This window comes from Cetorhinus maximus, chromosome 15, assembly GCF_964194155.1.
Source record: "Cetorhinus maximus chromosome 15, sCetMax3.hap1.1, whole genome shotgun sequence".
NCBI lineage: Eukaryota > Metazoa > Chordata > Chondrichthyes > Lamniformes > Cetorhinidae > Cetorhinus > Cetorhinus maximus.
The window spans coordinates 69816413-69842626 of NC_135893.1; the positions used below are offsets into that span (position 1 = coordinate 69816413).

Sequence of the window (26214 nt, forward strand, 5' to 3'; positions counted from 1 at the left end):
TGTTAAAGTAAGATCTCGTCTACTCAGTGAGGTGATGTAAAGGATTCCATGGCATTATTTGAAGAAGAGCATGGTAGTTATCCCCAATGTCAATATTTATCCCTCAATCAACGTCACAAAAACAGATAGCATCACATTGCTGTGTGAAAATTGGCTGCTGCATTTCCTACATTACGACAGTGACTACACATCAAAAGATTTCATTGGCTCTTTGGGTTTTGAAAGGCACTATGTAAATGCATTTTCTTCATTCATTCAGCTCCTGTTGTCTGTGTTGGAGGGGATTCCAGTCCGGGTTTTCTATCCTCCCTTTCCCACCCCCCCCCCCCCCCCCCTCCCCCGGCTTGTTATGACTTCTCGCTAACGGGAGGCACTCAGCGCTGCTCAGCCGCCGACTGGAGGCTGTGCCTGGCCGCGGACACTGACTCTCAGGCCCTGGAACAACCCCCCCCCCTCCTCCCCTCCCCACCCCACCCCACTACGTCCTCCCCCCTGGAGCCCACAGCTCAGCTGCCCGCGTCTCTCACTCCCCCCTGCGCCATGCAGGCTGCCCTCTTCCCCTCCGACAGCGAAGGCGACGACACGGGCGCCCGGGCGCTGCTGGCTCTCAAATCGGCCCCTTGCAGCCCGAGCCGGCTGAGTGCTCAGCTCAAGAGCGGCGCCGTGCGCTGGGAGCTGGGCCTCGACCCGCAGGCCCCGCCCGACGCCGCTATCGCCAAGCTCGAGGGCCGGGATTTCGAGTACCTGATGCGGCAGGAGTCCGTGACCATCGGCCGCAACTCGAGCCAGGGGCCCGTGGACGTGAACATGGGCCACTCGAGCTTCATCTCCCGCCGGCACCTGCAGATCACCTTCCAGGAGCCGCACTTCTACCTGAAATGCCTCGGCAAGAACGGCGTCTTCGTGGACGGAGCCTTCCAGAGGAGGGGTGCTCCGCCGCTGCTGCTGCCCCGACAGTGAGTAAACCACATGCAGCAGAAATAAAATCAATCAAACCCGGCTTCAAGAAAAAATGAGGCCTACACCGGGGTGGGAGTTGAAGCCAAAGCCGGGCTTGGTCGCTGCGTCACCCGGCTCCTCGATAACTCGAGGGCGGAGACTTCCACCTGGCGAGTAGGCCCCTAGCATCTAATGTAAACACAGCAAGCAGACAGCGTGTCAGAGCCAAGTTTGGAGAAAGGGGGAGGGAGCAGGGCTGTGGCTGGGAGGAGAAATCCGCACATGGAACTAAATAAAAACAGAGTTCTATATTGCCCTGAGAAATTCTAATGACTACTATATTGGATTTGTGATTTGAAGATTTTTTTTAATGTGGACTCAGAGCAGGTCATCTTATCTTACATGGTCCTTCACTCTTAAAAGGGCTGCATGCAACATATATACATGGTATGATTTATTACAGAAGGTTGTCAGGAAATGCAGTACAGCAGCCAAATGACACATTTAGTACCTCTGGTTTGCATGTGTATCATTGAAAAACAAACCGGTTTCCAGTGGAATTATAAATTGCATATTTTGCTTCAAAATATGAATTGATTTTTTTTTTCTATAAGAAAATCTCTTTGTGACTTGTAAGTATTTTAACATTTATAGGTTTTGAGTGCTGACTTTTGTGGGAGTATGTATGTATTCAATAAAGTTAATAGGTTTAAACAAGAAAAGCAGTTCCAATCCCCTCCCTTGCTCTGGGGGGAAAAAAGCTTTGCATTTATATAATGCCTTTCATGATCTCTGGACCTCCTGAAATGCAGCACAAGCTGTGAACTACTTTTGACATAGTCTGTTGCGCTGCCAATTTGTACACAGCAACAAGATAAAAATAACCAGATAATCTGTTTTTAGTGGCATTGGTTGAGGGGTAAATGTTGGCCAGCATACTGGGAAAGTTCCCCAGTTCTTCTAATAGGCCCATAGGACTTTTTTCTACCCAGCTGAAAGGGGAGACAGCACCTCCCAAGAGTACAGTGCTCTTGCAGTAAAGCATTGGAATGTTTGCCTACCCTAGATAGAGAGGTTTGAATCTGCAACCTTCTGACTGAAATATAGTACCATGAGCCAAATGTAATGCTAAATGAATAGATAGGAAATGCTAGTAAAAACTCGTGTTCTTTGAGATCCAGTTCCTTGTAATAAAAGCACATTGTTTAGAAATGATGTCTAGTAAACATGCTTCTTGATGATCTAACAAACTGTAATCAAACGTGTTTTCACTTGATGCTGAGAGGAAGTGTGATTCTAATGACCAGTACTGGTTGAAGTAAAATCCAGCAAAATTGGATTTTTTTCGATTCTGAGAAGGAATTTTGTTTAATTATGATTTAAATCTGCTGGAGTGACATTGAGCTGCTGTTACTGTTTAATGTGCCACTTCAGTAAATTGAAGGAGCGCTATGCTTTGTTTTTAAAATGAGGCTATATTGTAACCTCAAATCTATAAAGACTGATTGTTAGGATTGTATTTAAGTGGTTGGCAGTGCTTAGAAAGATTACTTGTTAATAAGTCCGCTAGTAAAATGGGTGTCAAACTTTTGCAGGGTTTTTGACTCATCTTTGTTGGTGTCCTCCCCTCACTAGAAGCCTGTGAATGGTTTCCATTTACAGAGAAGTGAACTATTTTTGAAAATATTTCATTTCTCAGAATTTGATCAAGGGACTTTCCCTTCTCGCTCTTGGTTGCTTTTGACTACTTGTATGGAATCTGTACTGACATGCACATAATACTGTCTTCTGCCCTCAATAAATAATCTGTGTTAGAATTTTTTACCGTATGTATGTGTATTTTTTTAATATCACATGTGTGTTTACTGATTTTTTTTACAATTGGAATAATTAAAGCTTCCTGCTTGTACAGTTACAACTGTAAGCATAAAACAGCCTGCAAATATTGGTGTGTGATTTTGAGAAGAGTAGGCTGTCTTGTGGGCTTGCATGCCTCTGTGCTTCCATTTTATTTCTTTTCGGATTCTTCACAGATGCATCTCTTGCAATTATGGGGATTGGCAGGTGGCCTTCTGTTAGCCTGCTGCCAATGCTGTCGTCATATGGTTTTCAGGAGACCTGCAAGATTATCTTGATGAAGGTCCTTTTATTTGGCGATAGCTTCCTTTTTTCCCAATGGTCAGTACATTTTCTTTTTGACTGTTCCTGGAGTGCAGCAAGTCAGGTGACATCTCTTTCCCAGAGACTGAGACCACTGTTCTGTGGTGCCAGAAGTTAATGTTCCAGTACCTGCTGTTACTTAGGTTACCAGTATATTTTAAGTATTTTTTTTGAAAAGGCCAAACCCATTCCTACCAAAACTGGCCATTTCATTTTTCAGTAAGGTTTGCGTACCTCCTCATTTTCTTCGAATGACTTGCAGAGCTGCGTTTATTGCTGTCCATTCACACAAGCTGCAATGGTTCAAGTAGAAGTCTGATCACCACCACAAGGCATTTAGGGATGGACAAGGAATATCAGCCATGTTAGTGATACCCATATGCTGAATTTTTTTCAAAAAATGGACGTTTTCTTTGTATTGCATACTTTTCTCGTTTTAGTTTTCGTGATTCCAGAAAATGCATTGCAAAGTATTAAATAATGATCTAAGTGTTAGTTCTTGGAAATTAATGATCAATTTCCAGTGATTGTCACAGCCCTGAATTCTTCAGTTTAGGTGTCACCATGCATCAGTGATGTGGGATTGCACAAAATAGGGAGAGATAAGGTTGTGGTGGCATGAGTGTGAAAAAGGGTGCACATTTTCTTTGTTGAGGCAAGTGTATGCACAAATTTTTAGCAGCATGGAATGAAGAGGGCATTGAGAGAATCCAGTTTTCATTTTTGGGGGTGAAGATCCTTACTCCAGTAGCATTGGATGACATATAACACAAGAGCATGGTGATATGGGCAGCTATCCCTGGACATGGGTCATAAGGCTTTGTGGAAGTTGCTGTACTGAAGAGCTACTTGTTATACTGTTGGATCAGTGATTCATTTTGAGACTAAAATTCTTGTGCTGACAATAGACAAATGCTTAACTCATTCCTTTTACCGGTATTTTAAACAGAGGTGCTAGCCCATGTCAAATTAATGGGTTAACACCTGTGTTAAAACATTGGATAGAGGAATATATGAATATCATCATTGCATATTTTTAAGCTGCAAAGGTGCAAGATACAAGTACATTTTTAATAGATTGCCACAGTACTATATCCTAGTTCTTTGTTACTATTCTAATTTATTTATCCCATTTAGTGGGGCATATTGGCTTGTGAAGTACATATGTGAAATTTGATGCTAAAATGATGGTAACTACACCAAATAAAGTCTTAAATCAACATTTTATCAGCGCATTAATGTAGACCCCTTCCTAGGGAAAAGAAATCTTGTGCTGATGTGTATGGTAATTCCACTTATGAAATTGCTACTAAGTCACTGCATGGAAGGGTTTGCAGAAAAGGGCAGAGATTTTCATATTGTTGCATGGGAGGTTGGTGAACATGGGAGAAATGAGACTTTGTTCACACCCTATACTGGCCTTATGCCATTTTGGATGAGCTGCAATTTGTGAAGGATGGAACTGAAAAGACTGGGAAGGAGCATGGAAGTAATTGGGTTCATCTCCATGGCACTTTGTTTTTTAAATGATAACTTTAGATTGATTATCTCTAGATAGTCTCTAGGTTCAAATGATGTTAGTTGTGGTTTATGGCAGGGGTTAAGCCTTTCATTCTTTGTGGGTCATGTGGGTGTGTTGCAAATGCATGAAATGGGTCACACTTAATGTTTAATTTAATGTTTCCTTCAGTTTACATATATCCCAAATTTTAACAAGCATTGATGCTCTAATTCAGGATTTATCCAACCAGACAGGCAATAAGGCCCCTTTAAAACCTCCCAGTCCACAAAATTCAAACTGTGAAAGCAATAAATAAGATTTGTTCAAATTGGACCGAGTGGCTTGGCTGTCACATTTTGGACGTCTCTGATTTTGATATCTGAACTATTGGTACTCTACTAAGGTGAAAACAGAAAGAAACTGCTGGAAATACTCAGGCCAGACAGCACAGCATCTGTGGAGAGAGAAACAGAAGTAATGTTTCTGGTCAGTGACCTTTCGGCACAACTGAGAAATGTTTTCCAGTGAGATTTTAGCTTGCATCAATTTGTCATTCCAGGTGTTCACTCATATTAACAGGTGATTTGGGACTGATGACAGATTGCAGACTTAAGAAATTGTGTTTGGTTTCTTGGTTTTTTATCATGTTGTCACAGTCCTATTCCTACTTAATTAATAATAGTAATTGCGTAAGTGGTTTGTGAAGATGTAATGTTTCAGTTCAAATGGAACTACTGTGTTCTGGTGAATGAATGCATTATATCATAAGTGTCAGTACTGATTGAAAATTGTTATTAGTACATGTATGCCTATCTCATGCCATCAGGGATAAAATGCACTCCTCCATGTCTCCTTGTAATGGCTATGCTTTGTGCTGCTCTATGTAGAGAATTATGGTTGACTGATGTTTTAATGACGTTCTAATGCATTTGGAGTGTAGCAAAAGGCATCGAAATGCGGAAATTGTCAAGTGAAGGGTATGCTTCCAGCTATATTCTATATTCATGGTTTCATACTGAGTTGTTACTGCTGGCATTTCGTCCTTAAATACACCATAAAATTTTGAAACTTATCATATCAAATATTTTATTATTTTCACAATTGGAAAATGGAATATGGTCTGTCCTCAATAGGAAGAGTGATGCACAGAACATTAATTAGCTTTTTTATGAGATTCTCTGGACATGGGCACGTTATTATGATAGGATATTGAAGCATTGTGTGTGTGGGCATCTGTGTTCTTATTGAGGTCAAAGCTCAGTTGAACTTTACCGCATGTAGGTTATTTACTGTTTATGTCTAAAATGAAATACTGACAAGCAATCGGAAATAAGGTTTCACAGATTTTTTTTTACATACGTGCTTGCCGACAGACGCTAAATGTGAAACATCAAATAAATTAGAGATTCTAGCACTATCCTCATGCCATAATTAGTTTACCCAGTTTTCTAATTTGAGGCAAAACAATTTGATAGTTCCATTGTTTGGGTGCTAGTATCAGGAATATAGAAACAGGAGTCAGCCATTCAGCCCCTCCACCCTGTTCCGTTTTTCTATTAGATCATGGTTGATGTGGACCTCAATACCTGTCTTTTCTCCAGATACCTTGACACCCTTACCTAAAGAAATCCATTGATTTCCATCTTGAAACTTTCAATGGACCTAGCATCCATTGCCTGTTTGGGTGAGAATTCCAGATTTTCACTACACTTTGTTTGGGGGAGAAGAAGTGTTTCTTGATTTCACTCCTAATGAAATGAGCTCTACCTTTGAGGATTATGTTGTTTTGGATCCCCCACCAGAGGAAACGGTTTCACTTTTTTATGGAAAACTGCTTATCGGGGGAAAGGTACACAAAGTTATCTGTGCCCTGAATTTCTTGTGCTAAGGATGCTTGATGAACGTATTTGTTAAGCTTTCTTAGTGCTTCCGCAGTATTGCAAGGAGCTGCTTGAAGTTCTCCCACCTTGCTAATGTATACCTGTTTAAAAAATCAAATTGTTTCAGTTGGCTGTCTAATCTGTTTGAATGTGGTTCTGTACAGATTTTGAGAATCATGGAATCAAAGGTTTGCAACACAGGAGGAGGACCATTAGCCCACTGTTCCTGCGCCAGCCCTCTAAAAGGCAAATAAAAAGAGAAGATGCTGGAAAAACTCAGCAGATCTGGCAGCATCTGTGGAGAGAGAAACAAACTTAATGTTTTGAGTCTGTTTGACTCTTCAGGGCTGCAGATTATTTTGTTTTGTACTGTATTGCCAGGACAATACAATCTAATAATGCCCTTTGTTAGCTTTCCCTGTACCCAGCTTACATTGCTTGTGCACCTCATGAATGATTTTGACCCAATTAAGTTATCTGAATGGGGAGGTTTCTTGCTTACCCCGTGTTTGCTATGTAACTGGGTACAGCTGGTGACTTTGCAAGATGTCACATGAATTTTAGAATGTAGCCAGAGTTTGTCATTTATAAAAAGTTCTGGGATTCTGCAGTTAGGGCCCTAATTTGATTTATTTTCTAGCTGTACCCCTTAACTAGCAACAAATGATTTTAGTACATTATGAAAATGTTGTAATGAGGCTACCCCATGGGTGCAGCAAGTTCATCAGATTGAGGACTGCAGACCAGAGAGACCTTTGGTTGAAGTTTCAGCCTTGGCCCAGTGGGAGCACTCTCACCTGCTCTAAAAGGTGATATAGATTCAAGCCCTACTCCACTTACTTGAGCACACAATCTAGGTTGACACAACAGTGCAGTACTTAGGCGGTGCTGCACTGTCTGTGATACTGACTTTCAGATGAGATGCTAAACTTAAGTGAGATTCTGCGGCACTATTTGAAGAGCAGGAGAGTTCCTCAGATGTCCTGATCAATATTTATCTTTCCACCAATGTCCTTAAATCACATGACCTAGTCACAGTTGCATTACTGTTTATGGGACCTTGGCTGTGTGCAAATTTGCTGCTGTGCTTTCCAACATTACAACAATTACAACCTTTAAAAATGTGCTTAATTGGCTGTGAAGTGCTTTGGGATATAGGAGGTCATGAAACGCTCCATATAAATGCAAGTTCATTCTTCTTTCATCCCTACTTGGTACTGATCTCAGAACGAATGGCACTACAATTGGTTTCAATGCCTTGGGTTAAGGAAGGAAAAATTGGCTAATTTTGGCATATTTATCCAGTAATCTGTGCCGTAAGTGTGGAGATGCTGAGAGAATTTGGTTTGGCTGTGATGGCCTTTGTGCTTGAAGAGCATGTTTGGTCTCTCTTTAATAATTGCCACTTCTGCCAGGCGCAAGAGAATGCCCCTAAAACTGATGTGCAGCAGGTCAGAGCAGGGCTAGACACGCCTTCGTTGTGGTCAGACTTTAAACTGGAATGTGAATTGCTCAATTCTTACTGTGAAGTGATTTATAATTCATTTTGCACAGCGGGACTGGAGCAGCTTACGTTCCGGTTACTTTGAGTCTAATCTGATTGGGGTCTGTATTGATACTGCTCTGGCCCATTGCACAATGCTTGGAGCTTGAGTCTTCAGATCATGAATTTTCTGTCCTGGATATCCAATGTACTGAAGTTGTGACTATGGTGTAATGCAGAACTGTAATCTATTCCCTAGTGCTGCTCAATTTTGACATTGACATTGCTTTGAAGTGAGCAACAAGGGATTTTTGTATCTGCAGTTTGCATTTTTTATCTTTATCCTATTCTTTTTGTTCCCTTTTCCACCATTCTGTGTAGAAAGATCATTTAAGATGATCGTATTTCTGTTGGCACATGGAATTTCACTGACTGGCGAGATGCCTCTTTGAGTGGTATAAATCTCTCTATCAAACCTTTTCCTTTGCCTTACTCCTAGACATGGATCTTCACCTTGGCTAACAACCTGTACCACCTGCAAAATCTGAATGCCAGCCAAGGATAGGATTTGAATTTTGCCCATAGCTGAGAGCTTTTTTTTTTGTTATTGCAATGTTTCACTATTTCTCTTGTTTTTGCTTTGTGGTAAGAGATCATTGCTGATGTTTCTTCAGAGATATAAACCCATCCTTTGAAGTCCTACAATTATTATAGAAATATTGATCTTCTAAATATTTTTGTGCAAACATGCAGGTGTAGCATAAATACTTTATTTGGGAAAATTGCTCTTATCAAGCAGAGAGCATTGTGAATTATGTAATAACTCTGTAGGGAACCAAGTCCATACTCTATATTGAAGCTGGAAGTCAGGACAACTTGATTCTTGTTCTCTGAAGTTATTTGCTGCTCAATATGAGGGGTGCTAACGCTGGGGAAGGAAACACGTTTTTTTATACACTGCATGTTGGCATCAAGCACTCTCTGTTCATATATATTTGCCACGCCCAGCATATTGTACCGTGTGACAATTTTCCAATTCTTATGCCAGTGATCCCGCAGCCTGGGGAGTTGCCAATCAAGGTGTCAAACATTGGACGATTTTGTACTGTGAATTCATGCTTGTTTAAAGCTGGCTTGAGACTGCCCAAATACACTTCATATAGAATTCTTAGAGTCAGCAGGCATCTCAACAGACTGGCTGGATTTAAACGCCAATGCAGAGTTACAAAATCAGCGTCTTATCACATTGCACCATCTAGCCTCCCTGTCTCCCACCTCCCAGTCTAGGTCAAAGAAGTGGAAAAATAATAAAAATTTGATACATTGTCCAGTTTTTAAAAAAAACACAGCTACTGCATTTAACCTAAAGCGATAGAGAAAATAAGAGATAAATTTATCTTTAGAATTGTACTTCTTGTTAATTTTGGCTTTCAAATATAATTTTATACAATATTTCATATGCAAGTTTGATTAGTAGCAGATGTGTATTTCTGGAAAAAGGAAGAGGTAGACACAAATAAACTATAGTAACCATGCATTAATTGATAACCTTGCCTGCATATTGCTGCACTAAAAGATTTAAATAGAACTGTTAATATGCAACTATGGTTTAATCTTGTCTTTTTTAGGCAACCCATTTACTTCATTTATAAAAAAAAACGAAATTCAGCAGTTCTGAAAACCTGTAATATAAACAGAAAATGCTAGAAATACTCAACAGGTCTGGAAGAATCTGTGAAGAGAGAAACAGAGTTAAGATTTCTGGCCAATGACCTTTCATCAGAACTTCCTTTAGGGAAAGAAACCTGTTATTACCTAGTCTGGGTGATATGTGACTGCTGTCCTCACAGCAATATGGTTAACTCTTAACTGCCATGGCATGCCACTGAATTCAGTCAGAAACTGATGAATGATTATCAACCTGACGTGTTATCTGTGGAGAGAGAAATAGAGTTGTTACCATATCTACTAAGTATTTCCTGCATTTTTTTGTTTTTATTATTTCATTTAATAATTCCAGAAAGGTGAGAGATACCATCACAAACATTTCAAACGGAGAAAATTCACATTTTAGATCAGATTCGTATGCAAGTTAAATTTTTAGCCACTTTTTAAGAAAACATTATCAAGGTAGTGTGTTGCATCATCTTGGTAACAATCTTGCCACTGTATCAATGACTTTTGTGGGCCTGAGCCTTGCACTAGAGGCATGAGCTCCTAATCTGAACTGACTTCACTGTTATACTGAAGGAACTGACATCCTTCCGATGAGATGTTAAATCAAAGCCCTTTTTGCCTGTTGCATTGGTTCAGACAGACAGTAAAAAAATCATGCCCACTAATTCAAGAAGCTTCAAGGTTCTTATTACTCTGATCAAACTTCAATAAAACAATAACTGATTATTTATTGCATTGGTGATTGTGGGATCTTGTTTGCAAAATGCCTGCTACATTTTTAAAAATTCTTTCAGGGATGCTAGTGTGCACTAGGGATGCAGGGCCAGCATTTATTGCCCATCCCAAATTGCCTTTGAGAAGGTGGTGGTGAGTCGCCTTCTTGAACTGCATGTGGTGTAGGTACACCCATAGTGCTGTTAGGGAGGGAGTTCCAGGATTTTGAACCAATGATTTTTATTTAGAAAAATGTACTTTATTCATAAAACACCTGAAAGAACATTACACAACATTTCTAAATGGCCATCACAAAAAGTGCAATCGGATTCAACTTTTACACATGGATCACGAGGTGCTTCAATACAATCAATGAATATTAGAGTCATTTCAATATGGTCATTACAGACAGTCAGACAACTCCAATACCATTGCACTATCGACATACATGATGTTGCACTCTGTGGTGCTTCAGTGCAATTATGATACATTTAGTATTCACTACATACACTTAATGTGAGTCGTACAGCCTGAGGGGTCTATACCTTTCCTAGCCCCTCGGTGCACTATGGCAGAAAGGTCTTAGACAGCGACCGTTCCTCTTTGCGGCGGCTGGCCCAAGCTTTAGTGCGTCCCTCAGCACGTAGTCCTGGACCTTGGAATGTGCCAGTCTACAACACTCAGTTGGGGATGACTCTTTGCACTGAAAGATCTTTTGAACCAATGATAGTGAAGAAACAGTGATACTACACCAAGTCAAGATGATGTGTGGCTTGGAGGGATTCTTCTATGTAACATTAGTCACTGCACTTCAAAGTAACTCATTTTGTCTGAAATGATCTCGGCCTACCCTATTCTTAAGTGCTCTCCCCGAGCCCTGAAACTCTGAGAGCTTTATTTTTCCTCCACCCTCCCACTGCTGTTTTCACCCTGGCAATGGTGGTCATGTCTTTGACCATCTCGGCCTTATCCTTAGAAATTCCTTCCCTACATCTCTCAGCATCTCCAGCTCCCTGTCCTTTTAAGACCTGCTTAAACCCTACTGCTTTGACCAAGCTTTTAATTTCTCCTTTTAATATCTCCTCCTTTGATTTGCCATTGATTTTTTTTTTGTCCTCATGAACTGCCTTGGGATGTTTCTACTTGAAGGTAAGTTGTTGAACTGTTTTGAAATAATGTCTCAAGACATTTTTATAGCACAGGTCACATTGATTCTGAGCTGAGAGTAATCTGCTGTCTGATATCTGTGTCACAAAGCGTTCATGATTGGTATTCTTAAGGCACTTTTAAAATAAAAAAACAGGAAGGCTCTACACAAATGATTCAACTTTCATGTCTTTTCATTAAAATTTTTTTTTCAAGCAGTACACCATTGAATGTTCATGTGATGAATAATCGGTGTTGGTGCTGTGGGATTAGCATTCATGGCATTGACATGGCCAGTACTTTTCCACTTCTGGACAGAAAGCCTATAGGAAATTGTACAAGTTGAGGTGCTCAATTCACCACAAAGTATGCCATGAAGCACGGTTTGTCGGCCATGAATTTCAAAAACAGTTACATTGTTGAGTGAAAAGGTGGTAGTATAGTTTATAATGAAATATGGTAGCTCTGGTTAAAAAAAAACTAAGGGATATGAATGGACTGTAGAGTTCAGTTTTTCATTACCTCTATTCTCTAATATATATGAATGAATGTGAAGGCTAGGAGAGAGCCATGTATTGATACTGAACTTGAGAGTATAAGGGTTTGTCTCGAAGAATCTCTAGGCTGGAATAGGGTTACATCAGAACAAAGAGCATACAGTTTATAGTGGAATCATCTTCCCCTCCCCGCTAGTGCTTCACTAACTCCCACTATAGATTTCAGCACCTAATCTAGGCTGACATTTCAATGCAGTACTAAGGGAGTGTTGCATTGTCAGGGTGCTGTGATTTTGGATGAAATGTTAAATTTTTGAGCTCCAATCTGCCTGTGGTGTGTGAGAAATTTCCCAGGGTACTGTTTGGAGAAGAGCAGGGACGTTTTCCTGGGCCCTGGCCAACATTCTTCCTTCAGCCAACATCACCAAAAACTGATTATTCATTTGTTATTTCGGAATCTTCCTCGGCGCCGATTAGCTGTTGATATTCCCTATGTGACAGCAGCCAGGTTACAACTTGCCTTCCCATATTCTTCTACCTAGTGATCATAGGACACTTCTGGAAGTGATCTACAAGATTAGGCTGGTACACTCGAACTTTTGCTAATGTTGCTCCATGGCGAACCACGAAGGAGTTGCAGAGCCTGTAAAGTCATTTACACTTTATTTGCACGTGGAATACGGTTTAGAAAGTGAGATGCACAATTTTAAAATTAATTGAATGAGTCTGATTGCAAAAGAACAAAAGTTGGCGGCCACTTTTACATTGACCTAATGCTGTTGATGGTAAATGTGTGAAATTCCCGCTGTTTACAGCAGTATAATGCGAGAACCATGGTTGTGATAAACAGAAAATATTTCGTCTGTATTAATTATGCTTTTTTTCCCTTTTGTGTGTGCATATTGATATTGGTTAATTTGCACACAAGTGGAGGCCAAGTCATTCAATTTAAAAATAAACATCTGATTTGTCTTTTACAGTATATGCTTTGAAGTTGTACTTGAGCTGAAGATGCATTTTGCTTTCCTCTTTTTTTATATAAATAAGCTTCAAAGGATTTTATAAGTTTATCTCAGAGAGTAATGGCAGTATCTCAGTCCTTTTGAAGCCATCAGAGAGAGGAAGGGGTTTGGTGAAAAGTTAGGAACTCTCCATGCATGGTTATCACTGGTTATTACAAAAAGCACTTGAGGCTGAGGAGGGGTGGGTGGATAGAGTTAAGATGTGGGTCAACCATGATTGAATTGAATGATAGCACAGGCTTGAAAGGCTGGATGGCCTCCTTCTTTTCCTATGTTTCTTGAACATCCACATTGAAAATACTTGAGCAATGGTTTGAGCAGAATTCTGTAGTTTGATCATGACTTCACTTTGTTTCAGGTCCTGTTTTACAATAAACTTTAGCACAGGACCTTATTATTTTCTACAATTCAATGATTATTTAAGTTTTGTATATATTGTGAAGTGATTCATTTTGGTTGGAAGAATATGGAGAGACAACACCAAAGGGTACAATTCTAAAGGGAATGCAGGAGCTGAGGGACCTGGGTGTATATGTGCATAAATCATTGAAGGTGGCAGGACAGGTTGAGAGAATGGTTAATAAAGCATTTGGCATACTGGGCTTTATCAATAGGGGCATAAAGTAAAAAGCAATGAAATTATGTTAAATCTGCATAAAACACTGATTCAGCCTCAACTGGAGCATTGCGAACAGTGCTGGGCACCACAATTTGGGAAGGATGTGAAGGCATTAGAGAAGGTGCAGAAAAGATTCACGAGAATGGTTCCAGGGATGTGGAACTTCAGTTACGTAGTAAGATTGGAGAAGTTGGAACTGGTCTCCTTGGAAAAGGTTGAGAGGAAATTTGATAGATGTATTCAAAATCGTGAACAATCTGGCCAGAGTAGATGGGGAGAAATTATTCCTATTGGTGGAAGGATTGAGAACCAAAGGGCACAGATTTAAGGTAATTGGTTTTAAAAAAAAAGCAATGGAGACATGAGGAGAAACCTTTTCACGCCACAAGTGGTTACAACCTGGAATGCGCTGCCTGAGACTGTGGTAGAGGCATGGTCAATTGAGGCTTTGAAAAGGGAATTGGATCATTATCTGAAAAGGGAAAAAAAAAGTGTTGTGGGGAAAAGGCAGGGGAGTGGCATTAGGTGAATTGCTCTTTCAGAGTGCTAGCACAGGCAAGATGGGACAAATGGCTGCCTTCTGTGCTGTAACCATCCTATCATTCAATGATTACTGTAGATAAGCTGTTATTTTACTTTTAGTAAATTTGAATGGTAGTTTAAAGCCTAAACCACAATTTGATAGAATTGTCTTTGCCTTTCTAGTCAAGATGATCGTGTGAGGCACATGATATATGTAGGAGTTAAAAGACGGTGGCTAGTGTTTTTATCTTCTCACCCTGGGACTGCTGCAGTCACCTTGATGCTGAACAGGCACACTCCAAAGTTGCACCTCACGTGGCCTTGCCTCAGAACATAAGATAAGAGATAGGAGCATGAGAGAGCCATATGGCCCATCAATCCTGCTCTGCCATTCATTAAGATCATGGCTGACCTTGGACTTCAACTCCACTTTTCCGCTCACTCCTGATATCCATTGATCCCCTGAGAGACCAAAAATCCGTCTATCTCAGCCTTAAATATATTCAATGATAGCACATCCACAACTCACCTAGGTAGAGAATGCCGAGGATTCACAACCCTTTGGGTGAGTTACCAGCCAGGGGAAACAACATCTCCTGCTTAATACGAATAGTGTTTGAGTCTGAACCTGAGGAAAATATTTGAGTATCTGTTCTATCTACTTCATCAAATCTACGCTGTATCTCCACAATTGTCTGCTCTGAAGTATGGTCCTTCTGGCAAATGCCAAATTTACTAGCAGTGTATTGCAAATTGGCAGCTAGTAAATCATTGTAGGCTCACTTACCTATTTCCATTTTTGTGCATGCAAATTATAATGAACTTTAAATAATTGAATGTTTAGCTATCCTGTCTACAGCTAACTGAAATGATTGAGAAATCAAATGGAATCCAATTAGTTATTCCTGATTTGTTTTATGGGTAAAATTTGTGTTCAGTGTGCATGCTTTTCTCCTGTAGTGCAATCAATGAAACCAAATGAAATGGTTGGCTTTATATATGATTGTATGTGGTAGACATGCTGATTTTAACGTGACTTTAATCTACATATCGATTGGACAAACCAAACTAGCAATAATACTGTGGAGGAGGATTTCCTGGAGTGTGGATGTGATGGTTGTTTAGACCAATACGTTGAGGAACCAACTAGAGAGCAGGCTATCCTAGACTGGATATTGTGCAATGAGAAAGGATTAATTAACAATCTTGTGCGGGGTCCCTTGGGGAAGAGCGACCATAAAATGAAAGAATTGATCATTAGGATGGAGAGTGAAGAAGTTGAATCCGAAACTAGGGTCCTGAATCTAAATAAAGGGAACTACGAGGGTATGAAGCATGAGTCGGCAATGATGGACTGGGGAACCTTACTAAAAGGGTTGACGGTGGATTGGCAATGGCTAATATCTTTAAGGAACATATGCACGAATTACAACAATTATTTGCAGAAGGTGCAACACCTGCCCCTTTACTTCCCCCCTCCTCACCGTCCAAGGGCTCAAACACTCGTTTCAAGTGAAGCAGCACTTCACTTGCACTTCCCTCAATTTAGTCTACTGCATTCGCTGCTCCCAATGCGGTCTCCTCTACATTGGAGAGACCAAATGCAGACTGGGTGACCGCTTTGCAGAACACCTTCGGTCTGTCCACAAGCATGACCCAGACCTCCCTGTCGCTTGCCATTTTAACACACCACCCTGCTCCCATGCCCACATGTCCGTCCTTGGCCTGCTGCAATGTTCCAGTAAAGCTCAACGCAAACTGAAGGAACAGCACCTCATCTTCCGATTAGGCACTTTACAGTCTTCCGGACTTAACATTGAGTTCAACAACTTCAGATCATGATGTCTCACCTCCATTCCCACCCCCTTTCTGATCCCCCGTTTTCCAATAATTTATAATTTTTTAAATAATATTTTTTAAAATATATTTTTCTTTTCCCACCTATTTCTATTATTTTTAAATGTATTTCCATCAATTGTTTTATCTCCACCTTTTAGCCCATTTTGATCCCTTCCCCCTACCCCACCCCCACTAGGGCTATCTGTCACTTGCTTATCCTGCTTTCTACCCTTAATGTCACCATTGGCACATTCCTTAGCTAATGTCACCACCGTCAACACCCCTTTGTCCTTTTGTCTATGACATCTTTGGCAATCTCTTCTTTGCCTCCACCTATCACTGGCCCTCTATCCAGCTCTACCTGTCCCACCCCCCCTCAACCAGCTATATTTCACTTCATTTCTATTTTTCCTTAGTTCTGTTGAAGAGTCATACGGACTCGAAACGTTAACTGTATTACTCTCCGCAGATGCTGCCAGACTTGCTGAGTTTTTCCAGCTATTTTTGTTTTTGTTTCAGATTTCCAGCATCCGCAGTATTTTCCTTTTAAATTATTTATCCCTGTCTGGCGCAAAAATAAAACAGGAAAGGTGGCTCAACCATGGCATACAAAAGAAATTAGGGATAGTATTAGATCCAAAGAGGAGACATATAAAATTGCCAGAAAAAGCAGCAAGCCTGAGGATTGGGAGCAGTTTAGAATTCAGCAAAAGTGGATAAAAAGATTGATCAAGAAGGGGAAAATGAGTATGAGAGTAAACTTGCAGGGAACATAAAAACTGACTGTTCTAGCTTCTGTAAATATGTGAAGAGAAAAAGGTTAGCGAAGACAAACATAGGTCCCTTACAGTCAGAAACGGGGGAAATTATAATGGGGAACAAAGAAATGGCAGAAGAATTGAACACACACTTTGGTTCTGTCTTCACAAAAGAGGACACAAATAATTTCCCAGAAATGTTAGGGAACCAAGGGTCTAGTGAGAGGGAGAAATTGAAGAAAATCAATATTAGTAAAAAAAAAATGGTGCTAAGGAAATTAATGGGGTTAAAGGCTGAAAAATGCCCAGGGCCTGATGACCTACATCCCAGAGTACTAAAGGATGTGGCCCTGGAAATATTGGATGCCTTGGTGGTCATTTTCCAAAATTCTATCGACTCTGAAGCAGTTCCTACAGATTGGAGGGTGGCAAATGTAACCTCACTATTTAAAAAAGGAGGGAGAGAAAAACACAGAATTACAGACCAGTTAGCCTAACATCAGTAGTGGGGAAAATGCTAGAGTCTATTATAAAAGATGTGGTAACAGAACACTTGGAAAGCATTAACAGGATTAGACAAAGTCAGCATGGGTTTATGAAAGGGAAATCATGCTCAACTAATCTATTGGAGTTTTTTGAGGATATAACTAGTAGAATAGATGAGGGAGAACCAGTGGATGTGGCACATTTGGATTTCAAGAAGGCTTTCGATAAGGTCCCACCTTAGTGGCTAGTGGGCAAAATTAAAGCACATGGGATTGGGGGTAATATACTGGCATGGATTGAGAATTGGTTGATAGACCGGAAACAGAAAGTGGGAATAAATGGGTCTTTTTCCGTTTGGCAGGCGGTGACTAGTGGTGTACCGCAGGGATCAATCCTCAGGCCCCAGCTATTCATGATATATATAAATGACTTGGATTAGGGAACCAAATGGAATATTTCCAAGTTTGCTGATGACACAAAACTGGGCGTGGTTGTGAGGAGGATGCAAGGAGGCTTCAGAGCGATTTAGACAAATTGCGTGTGGCAAACACATGGCAGATGCAGTATAACATGGATAAATGTGAAGTTATACGCTTTGGTGTGAAAAACAAAGGCAGAGCGTTATTAACGGTGATATATTGGGAAATGTGGATGTACAAAGGGATCTGGGTGTCCTTGTACACCAGTCAATGAAAGTAAACAGGCAGGTGCAGCAAGCAATTAGGAAGGCAAATGGTATGTTGGCCTGCATTGCAAGATGATTTGAGTTCAGAAGTAAGGATGTCTTACTGCAGTTATATAGGGCCTAGGTGAGACCACACCTAGAGTATTGTGTGCAGTTTTGATCTCCCTGCCTAAGAAAGGATATACTTGCCATAGGGGGAGTACAGGGAAGGTTCGCTAGGCTGATACCGAGGATAGCAGGACTGTTGTATGAGGAGAGATTGGTTCGACTGGCCTGCATTCACTAGAGCTTAGAAGAATGAGTGGGGATCTGATTGAAACGTATAAAATACTAGCAGGGCTAGACGGACTAGATGCAGGGAGGTTATTTCTAGAACCAGCGGCCACGGTCTCAGGATACAGGGCAGGCCATTTAGGACTGAGATGAGGAAAAATTTCTTCACCCAGAGGGTGGTTAACCTGTGGAATTCTCTACCACAGAAGGCTGTGGAGGCCAGGTCACTGAGTATATTCAAGAAAGAAATTGATAAATTTTTGGATATTAGGGGTATCAAGGGGTTATGGAGAGAAAGCGGGAATATGGGTTTGAGATAGAGGGTCAGCCAGGATCATATTGAATGATGGAGCAGGCTTGAAGGGCCGAATGGCATACTCCTGCTCCTAGTTTCTATGTTTCTAAGTATTTATCTCCTAGAAGACAAATAAAGGTCTTATATTTTTTCTGGGGATAATCAGGTTAGGTATAGATTGTTAATTTATTTATGCTGCTTAAAGCATAAAAATATTTTGTAGAAGATGTTGGGTTCTGCAGAACACTCAAAATCCTTCACTGCTGCCTGTCCAGTAGTACACTGCATATATTAGATTGGTTATTTGATAACTTTGGTCATAATTCATTGTGGGCTATGTTACCTCTATGTATAGTCAATAGGTCTGCAATTAAATCTATTCCCCAGTGTGCTCCAAGGATGCTGAAGTCAAGGTAGCCAAAAGTGTCATTGAGTGGTCTGCCTGTTGGCAGTAAATTTGGGGTTTCCATGTCAACCTTTGATCAAATATTGTAAAAATATTTTCTGAAACTCTAAATTCTTTTTGTGGTCAGTCCCTCCCCAGGGACCAGTTATGGTGTCGTCCATCATCCATGTCTGAGAGAAGGATTTGCCACCAGATTTTAATCAAACTCTGTCATTGCACACTGCATTTATGAGACTCAAGTGATCTGGCCAGATGCAAAACTATTTAATACACGCTGCACTCACTGTATACAAAAAAAATCATTTAGAAATCATTTGTTGGAGTACCAGTGAATAAGTTTGAGATTTAGGAACAGAAGTCAGCTATTCAACTGCTTAAGCCTTTTCAGCCATTTAATCAGATCATGGCTGATTTCTACCTTTACTCCACTTGACCACCTTTGATCCATGTCCCTGCATACCTTTGTCTAACAAAAAATCTTTCGTCCTCAATCTTGATGTATCAATTTCAGATTTTCACTACCCTTTGTGTGGAACCAGTATTTCCTGAGAAAATAGTTTCTATTCTGTATGATGGTTTTCACAGTTCGCAGAGCAGTAGGAAATAGATGGGAAACTGTTCTGTTCATTCATCATTTCATATAAAGTAAACCAGTTTAGTGGTTTGTAATCATGCTTTGTGTTGCTAGAGTGCATCTCATTTGCCTTCAGAATGCAGCTGGCGGTGTGTGTGATGTCATAATGTCTAGTACGTGCAATAGGACTGTCATGATCCACAGTCATAAGAACATCAGAAGTAGAACATATGGTTCCTCGATCATGGGTGATCTTCAACCTCATCTCCATTTAACCTTCCCCCCCACTTTTCCTATGTACCTTGATTCTTTTGCATGCAATCATATAACAGTGTATAGTAAAAGTGCATTGCAGATTGTAAGGGGGCTGGGGTACAAAGTCCCTATGTCAGTGACTGGTGACACTGAACCTAAGGGAATATCTACCAGAGATGCACGAAATTCGTCACCCAACAATTTTGCTTCTTGTTTCAAACACAGAATTAACAATTGCTTTTTAAACTTGGATTTTTTTTTGCAATAATTAGGCTGTGCAAGCTCTTAACTTTTCTTTTGCTACACCAGTTAATGACTTCCTATCAAAAAGAGAAGATTTTAAAGTCCTTCCTGTGTCTGTCTTGTTTAAAAGTGCCAGGGCCACTGACTCCCAATTATGCTGGTCTGGCAGGAGGTGGTAATTCCGGATTAAATTTAATGGATTCCTTCAAGCTGACTGTGCCAAGAAAACTTGATAAATGCTTGTATATATTGACGCTGGCATGAAAACCATGTTTTAAAATTGCCTGGAAGGGGCAAACTTAATCATAAAAGTTAGTGCAGCAGTTTAGTATAAAATAACATGCTTTCAATAATCACCATCATTATTGACAATTTCTGCCTCCATCCTCTCAAGATAATACAGGTGCAGATGAGATGCTATTCTATTCATCTCCATTCCATGTAGAGTCTACAGAACCCCCTGGCAACATCCAGCTGCTCTTTAGCAATTCCAGGGTTTCTTTTACTAAGTTGTCTTATTGGAAGTCCAGTCAATATGTTGCTTATCTTCTCTACAAATAGTAACTTTCTGACATTAGTTAAATTTGCCTCTTGCTAGTTTACATCAGTGTTTCCTTGTTCTCCTGTCTCAGCTTAGCTTAAAGTAATGTTCAGGATTTATCTTTGTCAATGCAGTTTATCATTTTATATACCTTCTATGAGGTCTGGACTCCATAGCTTTATTTCAAGGCTGTGAAGTCGAAGTTTCTCCAGTGTTTTCTCGTGTCTTAACCCTCTTGCAATTGGGATCAGTTTGGTGACCTCTTCACACAGCCTCCAAGGCTTGAATATCTCTGTCCCTTATTTCTTGTTGACTAGAATTGAATGTGTTACTCAAGATGCAATTCAACCATTTCTTGTGCGGCTTTGTCCAGCTTGTGCTGTATTATAGCACATAATTTAATATTTAATTTGCTTTGTAAGTGATTAAACGTTTGCTATCTGCAAATGGACTGCCATGATTACTACATTTCATCAATGACTACACTTCAAAAGCATTCCATTGGCAGTGAAATGTTTTGGGATATCCGGAAGTAGTGAAAGGCTATTTAAATGCAAAACTTTTTTCTTTAATTGACCACTAGAGACCACTGGGCATAGATTTATTTGATGGTCTCTATTATTTTCTCTCCATTAGCATGCAGAACAGCAATCACTTGAATATGCACCATGTGAAGATTGCACATAGAAACTAGGAGCAGGAGTAGGTCATTCGGCCTTTCGAGCCTGCTCCGCAATTCATCATGATCATGGCTGATCATTCAACTCAATAGCCTGCTCCTGCTTTCTCCCCATATCCTTTGATCCCTTTCGCCCCAAGAGCTATAATCTAACTCCTTCTTGAAAACATACAATGTTTCGGTCTCAACTACTTTCTGTAGTAGCGAATTCCATAGGCTCACGACTCTCTGAGTGAAGAAATTTCTTCTCATCTCAGTCCTAAATGGTCTACCCCGTATCCTCAGACTGTGACACCTGGTTCTGGACTCTCCCACCATCGGGAACACCCTTCCTGCATCTACCCTGTCTAGTCCTGTTAGAATTTTATAGGTTTATATGAGATTCCTTCTCTCCCCCCCCTCACCCCGGTCATCCCAGGAATCAGCCTGGTAAACCTTCGCTGCACTCCCTCTATAGCAAGAACATCCTTCCTTAGATAAGAAGACCAGAACTGCACACAATATTCCAGTTGTGATCTCACCAAGGCCCTGTATAATTGCAGTAAGACATCCCTATTCCTGTACTCGAATCCTCTCGCTATGAAGGCCAACATATTGCCGCCTTTACCGCCTGCTGCACCTGCATGCTTACCTTCAGTGACTGGTGTACGAGGACACCCAGGTTTCGTTGCACATTCCTCCCTCTCAATTTATAGCTGTTCAGATAATAATCTGCCTTCCTGTTTTTGCTACCAAAGTGGATAACCTCACATTTATCCACATTATACTGCACCTGCCATGCATTTGCCCACTCACTCAACTTGTCCAAATCACACTGAAGCATCTCTGCATCCTCCTCACAGCTCACCCTCCCACTCAGCTTTGTGTCATCTGCAAATTTGGAGATATTACATTTAGTTCCCTCATCTAAATCATTAATATATATATTGTGAATAGCTGGGGTCCCAGCATTGACCCCTGCTGTACCCCACTAGTCACTGCCTGCCATTCGGAAAAAGACCCGTTTATTCCTACTCTTTGTTTCCTGTCTGCCAACCAGTTTTCTATCCATCTCAATACACTACCCTCAATCCTATGCGCTTTAATTTTACACGCCAATCTCTTATGTGGGATTTTGTCAAAAGCCTTCTGAAAGTCCAAATAAACCACATCCACTGGCTCCCCCTCATCAACTCTGTACTAGTTACATCCTCAAAAAATTCCAGTAGATTTGTCAAGCATGATTTCCCTTTCGTAAATCCATGCTGACTCTGTCCGATTCTGCCACTGTTTTCCAAGTGCTCAGCTATTAAAGCTTTTATAATGGACTCTAGAATTTTTCCCACTATCGATGTCAGGCTGACTGGCCTATAATTCCCTGTTTTCTCTCTACCTCCCTTTTTAAATAGTGGGGTTACATGAGCTACCCTCCAATCTGTAGGAACTATTCCAGAGTGCATAGAATCTCGGAAGATGACCACCAATGCGTCCATGAGTTGCATTGTACTGCTCTGACTGAACTGTTTGTCGGCATGCTAATTTATTTTCCAACAATAAAGCTTCATCCTGTTTACTTTATCTTCACCATTCTTTAAGTAAGTGCTGAGTATTTGCAGCTGCCACAACATGTTGATCATGTAACATCTGCAGAAACCTTCTGCCAAACGTGTAGGAGAATTGGAAATAGGTAGCATTGTACTATAAGTTTGTAAATGGTTCTCCAACTGATAGAACCATCAAGTGCAGTTGTGATCATAAAATGTGATGAATGTAGAATTGCCACAACCATTTAATGTTACACACCTACCCTCTGATGCACTTGGATAGATTTAGCAATGGAGACCGCTGTGAAATCTCTTATACACAGGAGGCATCATCCATGTAGCAATGCCTTGTGTAACGAGGGCACTGGCTGTTAAGTTTCTATGGCAGCCACTTATGCAACTGATTGTTCAGTCCATGTAATGATATTCTGTGTTGGTGATTGCATTGGAGTGCACTGAACTTAAGAAATTATACATGCACTGATATAGTAAAATGAATTCAAATCTTCATGCTATGACAGTTACTTGAACGTTCATAATTTATGCTATAAATTGCTTCTGTATGAATATGAATCTTTATGACAAGTACCACACTGAAGGAAATGTTTTGCACCTAGCAATTTTAATGTCCAATGGTTGCCATGGTGTTTTTCCTGTAGGGATGTAGGTTTCAAAGCATATACTTTTGCTCCTGCCCCATTTCAATCATTGCAGGATGTCCAGCCTACCACCACCCGTTTCCCACACCCCCAGTGTTGTTGACAGAGGGTAGACAGGGAATTGCCACTATTGCTTTAGAGCTGGCTGCTGGGTTTCCAGAGTGGCTATTATTTAATTACCTATTTTCCTATGTGCCTTGAGGGTGCTTCTTTATGATGACGTGGTAGAAATTAGGGACTCAACTTGAGGCATGCTAGCAGTACAAACCAAATTATTGGATTTATTCTGTACATGCACTCTCCTTTTTCCTGTCCTAATGTGTAAAACTGACTATTAAGAGCTCCAGAATTGCAGGAAACTGCCAAGTACTTTTTTTTATCAGCAGCATTCTCTGATCACTTAACATTTTGGAGCATTGGTTTCTGTGGCACTGTCTCACTTTTGAAAGCCATGGTATTGGATTGTAAATTAAAATCTTCAGTAACTTCAGATACAACGCCAAGAAAAGACCACACTAATAAATGCTGTTTGCTGGAACAATGGAGTCATCTACATTTTTGTGTGAAAAATGCATTGATATTTTCATAAAGCCTGCTTATATTATTTTTGCTTGTCAGAAGTGCTTCAAAGATTTAAACGTGGCTGCAGATTAATGTTGTACTTGGAATAAGTAATGTGTGTGTTGCAGCCGCAGTCATTCTTGTGGTTAGCTCGTGCTTGTTTTTTCTTTATTCATTCTGCAAGTTTGAACGTTCTGCCCAACCCACAGATTTAACTGCCTACAATTAGGCAGTACTGGATTAAAGCAGTAATGCTGTCATTCTGTAGCCTTTTGAGTCTCTGCATGCCCAAATCAATTGCACATTTACCACCTTCAGGCTTGTATGTTGTCTGTTCTTCCCTAATGCTGTTTTATATTTCTGCAAAATTATAAATGTCAGTGCATCAATGTACACTTTGTTTCAGGATGTTGAATATATTTCCTGGTGACAAACCAAGAACTGATTTTTTTGAGCCTTTGTAGAGTTGATTAGGGCTTTTATTTTGACACCCTACATTCTCTTGAGCTGTAACCTCTTTGATACTGAAGTAACACTATGTATTTCTAACTCGTTGATTTTTATATGTGTGTACCTATCGCATGACCTTTTTGTTTGGGTTTCAGTCTTGAGTGCAACCCCAGCAGTTTGACCTGAAAAAATGCGGTCAGTTTTGCCAATGTCAAGTTATACCCTGGTATCCCCCCAACCTTTATTAGAATACACCCAAACTTAAAATAAGTATAGATTGTGTTTTAGAATATAACTTTTAACTTTAAGAATTAGAGTTTAACTGTAGATAAATAGGGACATCTGGTTGAGAAACTGCTAAAGACAACTGTAATGTAAATGCTGGTCAGACAAGCCTAGGTTTAATTAACCTGTTTTTATCTTAAGGTTTGAGTTGAATGTTCAAGTTTTTTCACTATATCTAAGCTTGTAATGGAGTCAGAAGGTCTGGAGAAAGGGTCGTAAACATCATTAGCAATATAAGTTATTCATATGGATTACTGAATCAAAGACTTGAGTTGAAGGTAAAATAATTAATTTAAATTTCTGTTTGAAGACATCGCAAAGAATACCACATCGTCATAGAGTTGGACTGTAAGGGTAGAAGGTTTGTTTGTTTAATTTGGCTGGGTGTTTCTCTCAGAACACAGTTGCAACTTTGAGACTGCATCTCACCAGATTGAGTCAGTTAGGCCTGTACTTTAAGCAGAGAAAATACTAACTTTATTGTTTACTGCGTGGAGTGTGGGTGGTGCTCTACCTCAGTTTGGATTTCATGAGGTAAAACCTACTGGAAGATTTACTATAGCTTGCAACCAATGGAAAAAAATCTACAGTGGTTCTTACGGAGCTTTGAGACAGAAAGCAGTCAGCAGAGTTAGCTTGGAAAGCTGTAGGAAGGCAGTTGGGCATCTGCTGGCAATCTGAACAAGAAGCTGTGGCATCCACAGTCATGAGGTCTGTAAAGAAAAAGTGGGGAGTCGCATAACCTAAAGCTAATGGAAGAACCCCATAGAATCTTACCTTGGAGGATAGCTGGAACATTGAGGAAAATTAAAGTGAATTCCTGAGGACTGTGGTGTACCTTTGGGTTGGTCCCTAGAGAAGTGAATGCACCTTCAAGATTGTTCTGACATATAAGGGAATTCTTGGTTGGGGTGGGGGGTGATCTATGTAGTTGTAAACTATAGCGTTCAGTTAATAGTGCTTACTTTGTTTAATTCTTTTTGATACACAAAAAAGCTTGTTTAAAAACATGGAATCTTGTGGCCTAATTCTCTTGGTTAATTGCTGGGTGTTCGGATTTCTCTAAATGTTAACAGTCCCTAACAGGGTTCTAACAATTGACTTGAACAAGGAAATGGCAAACCCGCACTGATATATTATTTTTTGAGTCATAAAATTTTAAGTTTCCACTCATTCAGCCATCATTCTTGCATATCAGGTACAACATGCTTATGTGCCGCTGTTCAGTTTTTAATGTAACTTATGCCAATGCAATAAAAACCTATTCAAAGAAACAGAAAATGTAGAGTGTAGAGTAGGTCTCAGTGAGGATAACTTTTTTTCTAAAAGTTCAAAACATTGCAATTAAAAAGATTTAAAGATTGTGTTTCCTGCAACACCTGAAAATCTGGTCACAGTGTTGCTAGACCACTGGACAAGTTCCGTTGGAGGATTCCCACGTTTGAGACTTAAGCATGGCCAGTTTTGTGGGATGCAGTAAGTTAAATCATGGGTTTGATGGGCGGATGTAAGAGATCAGAGAACCTTGGGCCTATTTCAATT

The 26214-nt window shown here is 40.3% G+C and overlaps 1 protein-coding gene across 1 annotated transcript in view; it reads left to right on the forward strand.

The window, feature by feature from the left end:
- Nucleotides 1-484: 484 nt before the first annotated feature.
- Nucleotides 485-26214, forward strand: part of foxk1 (forkhead box K1) — a 98715-nt gene continuing 72985 nt past the window's right edge. Inside the window, exon 1 of the mRNA XM_078558603.1 lies at nt 485-956. Within this exon, the coding sequence (XP_078414729.1) occupies nt 541-956 (416 nt within the window). The 5' untranslated portion in view covers nt 485-540. The remainder of the gene's footprint in view (nt 957-26214) is intronic.